General features: G+C 69.7%; 1 protein-coding gene across 1 annotated transcript in view; it reads left to right on the top strand.

Moving 5' to 3' along the window:
* Positions 1–690, top strand: part of IGF2 (insulin-like growth factor 2) — a 14,136-nt gene extending 13,446 nt beyond the window's left edge. The window contains exons 4-5 of the mRNA XM_005885931.1: positions 1–113; positions 328–690. Coding sequence (XP_005885993.1) covers positions 1–113; positions 328–567 — 353 coding nt within the window. The 3' untranslated portion in view covers positions 568–690. The remainder of the gene's footprint in view (positions 114–327) is intronic.
* The last annotated feature ends 6 nt before the right edge of the window (positions 691–696 follow it).

Here is a 696-nt window from a genome sequence, read left to right on the forward strand (position 1 = left end):
GCATCGTGGAGGAGTGCTGCTTCCGCAGCTGCGACCTGGCCCTTTTGGAGACCTACTGTGCCACCCCCGCCAAGTCCGAGAGGGATGTGTCGACTCTCCCGACCGTGCTTCCGGTGAGACGCCCCCTCCCCACGGAAACGGTCTCCTCCCCGAGGGGGCCCTTGGGGGGAGGGCACCGCCAGCTCCCCAGGTGGAAGGGCAGCCAGGGGAAGTGCCCCGCTGGGCAGCTGGGGGGTGACAGAGTGCCAGCCCCTCGGGTGGGGGTCCCGGCTGGCTGGGGGCTGCAGCGGGGAGCTGGCCCCCCTTGACTGGCCCTTCCCCTCCCAGGACAACTTCCCCAAGTACCCCGTGGGCAAGTACTTCAACTCCGGCACCTGGATGCAGTCCTCCCAACGCCTGCGCCGGGGCCTGCCCGCCCTCCTGCGGGTCCGTCGAGGTCACATGCTGGCCAGGGAGTTGGAAGCCTTCAAGGAGGCCAAGCGTCAACGGCCCTTGAATGCCCTGGCCACGCACGACCCTGCTGCCCACGGGGCCGCCTCCCCTGAGGCGCCCAGCGATCGGAAGTGAGCCAACCTGAGTGATTCTGCGGAGCGGCCCCACCCTCCTCCTGCCTCCTGACGGACTTACCACCAGGTCCCCGGACTTCCCATCAGGTCCCCCAAGCCTCTCTGCGCCGTCCTCCTCCCAGCGCGCCCC

This window comes from Myotis brandtii, unplaced genomic scaffold (genome assembly GCF_000412655.1).
Source record: "Myotis brandtii unplaced genomic scaffold, ASM41265v1 scaffold940, whole genome shotgun sequence".
Taxonomy (NCBI): Eukaryota; Metazoa; Chordata; class Mammalia; order Chiroptera; family Vespertilionidae; genus Myotis; species Myotis brandtii.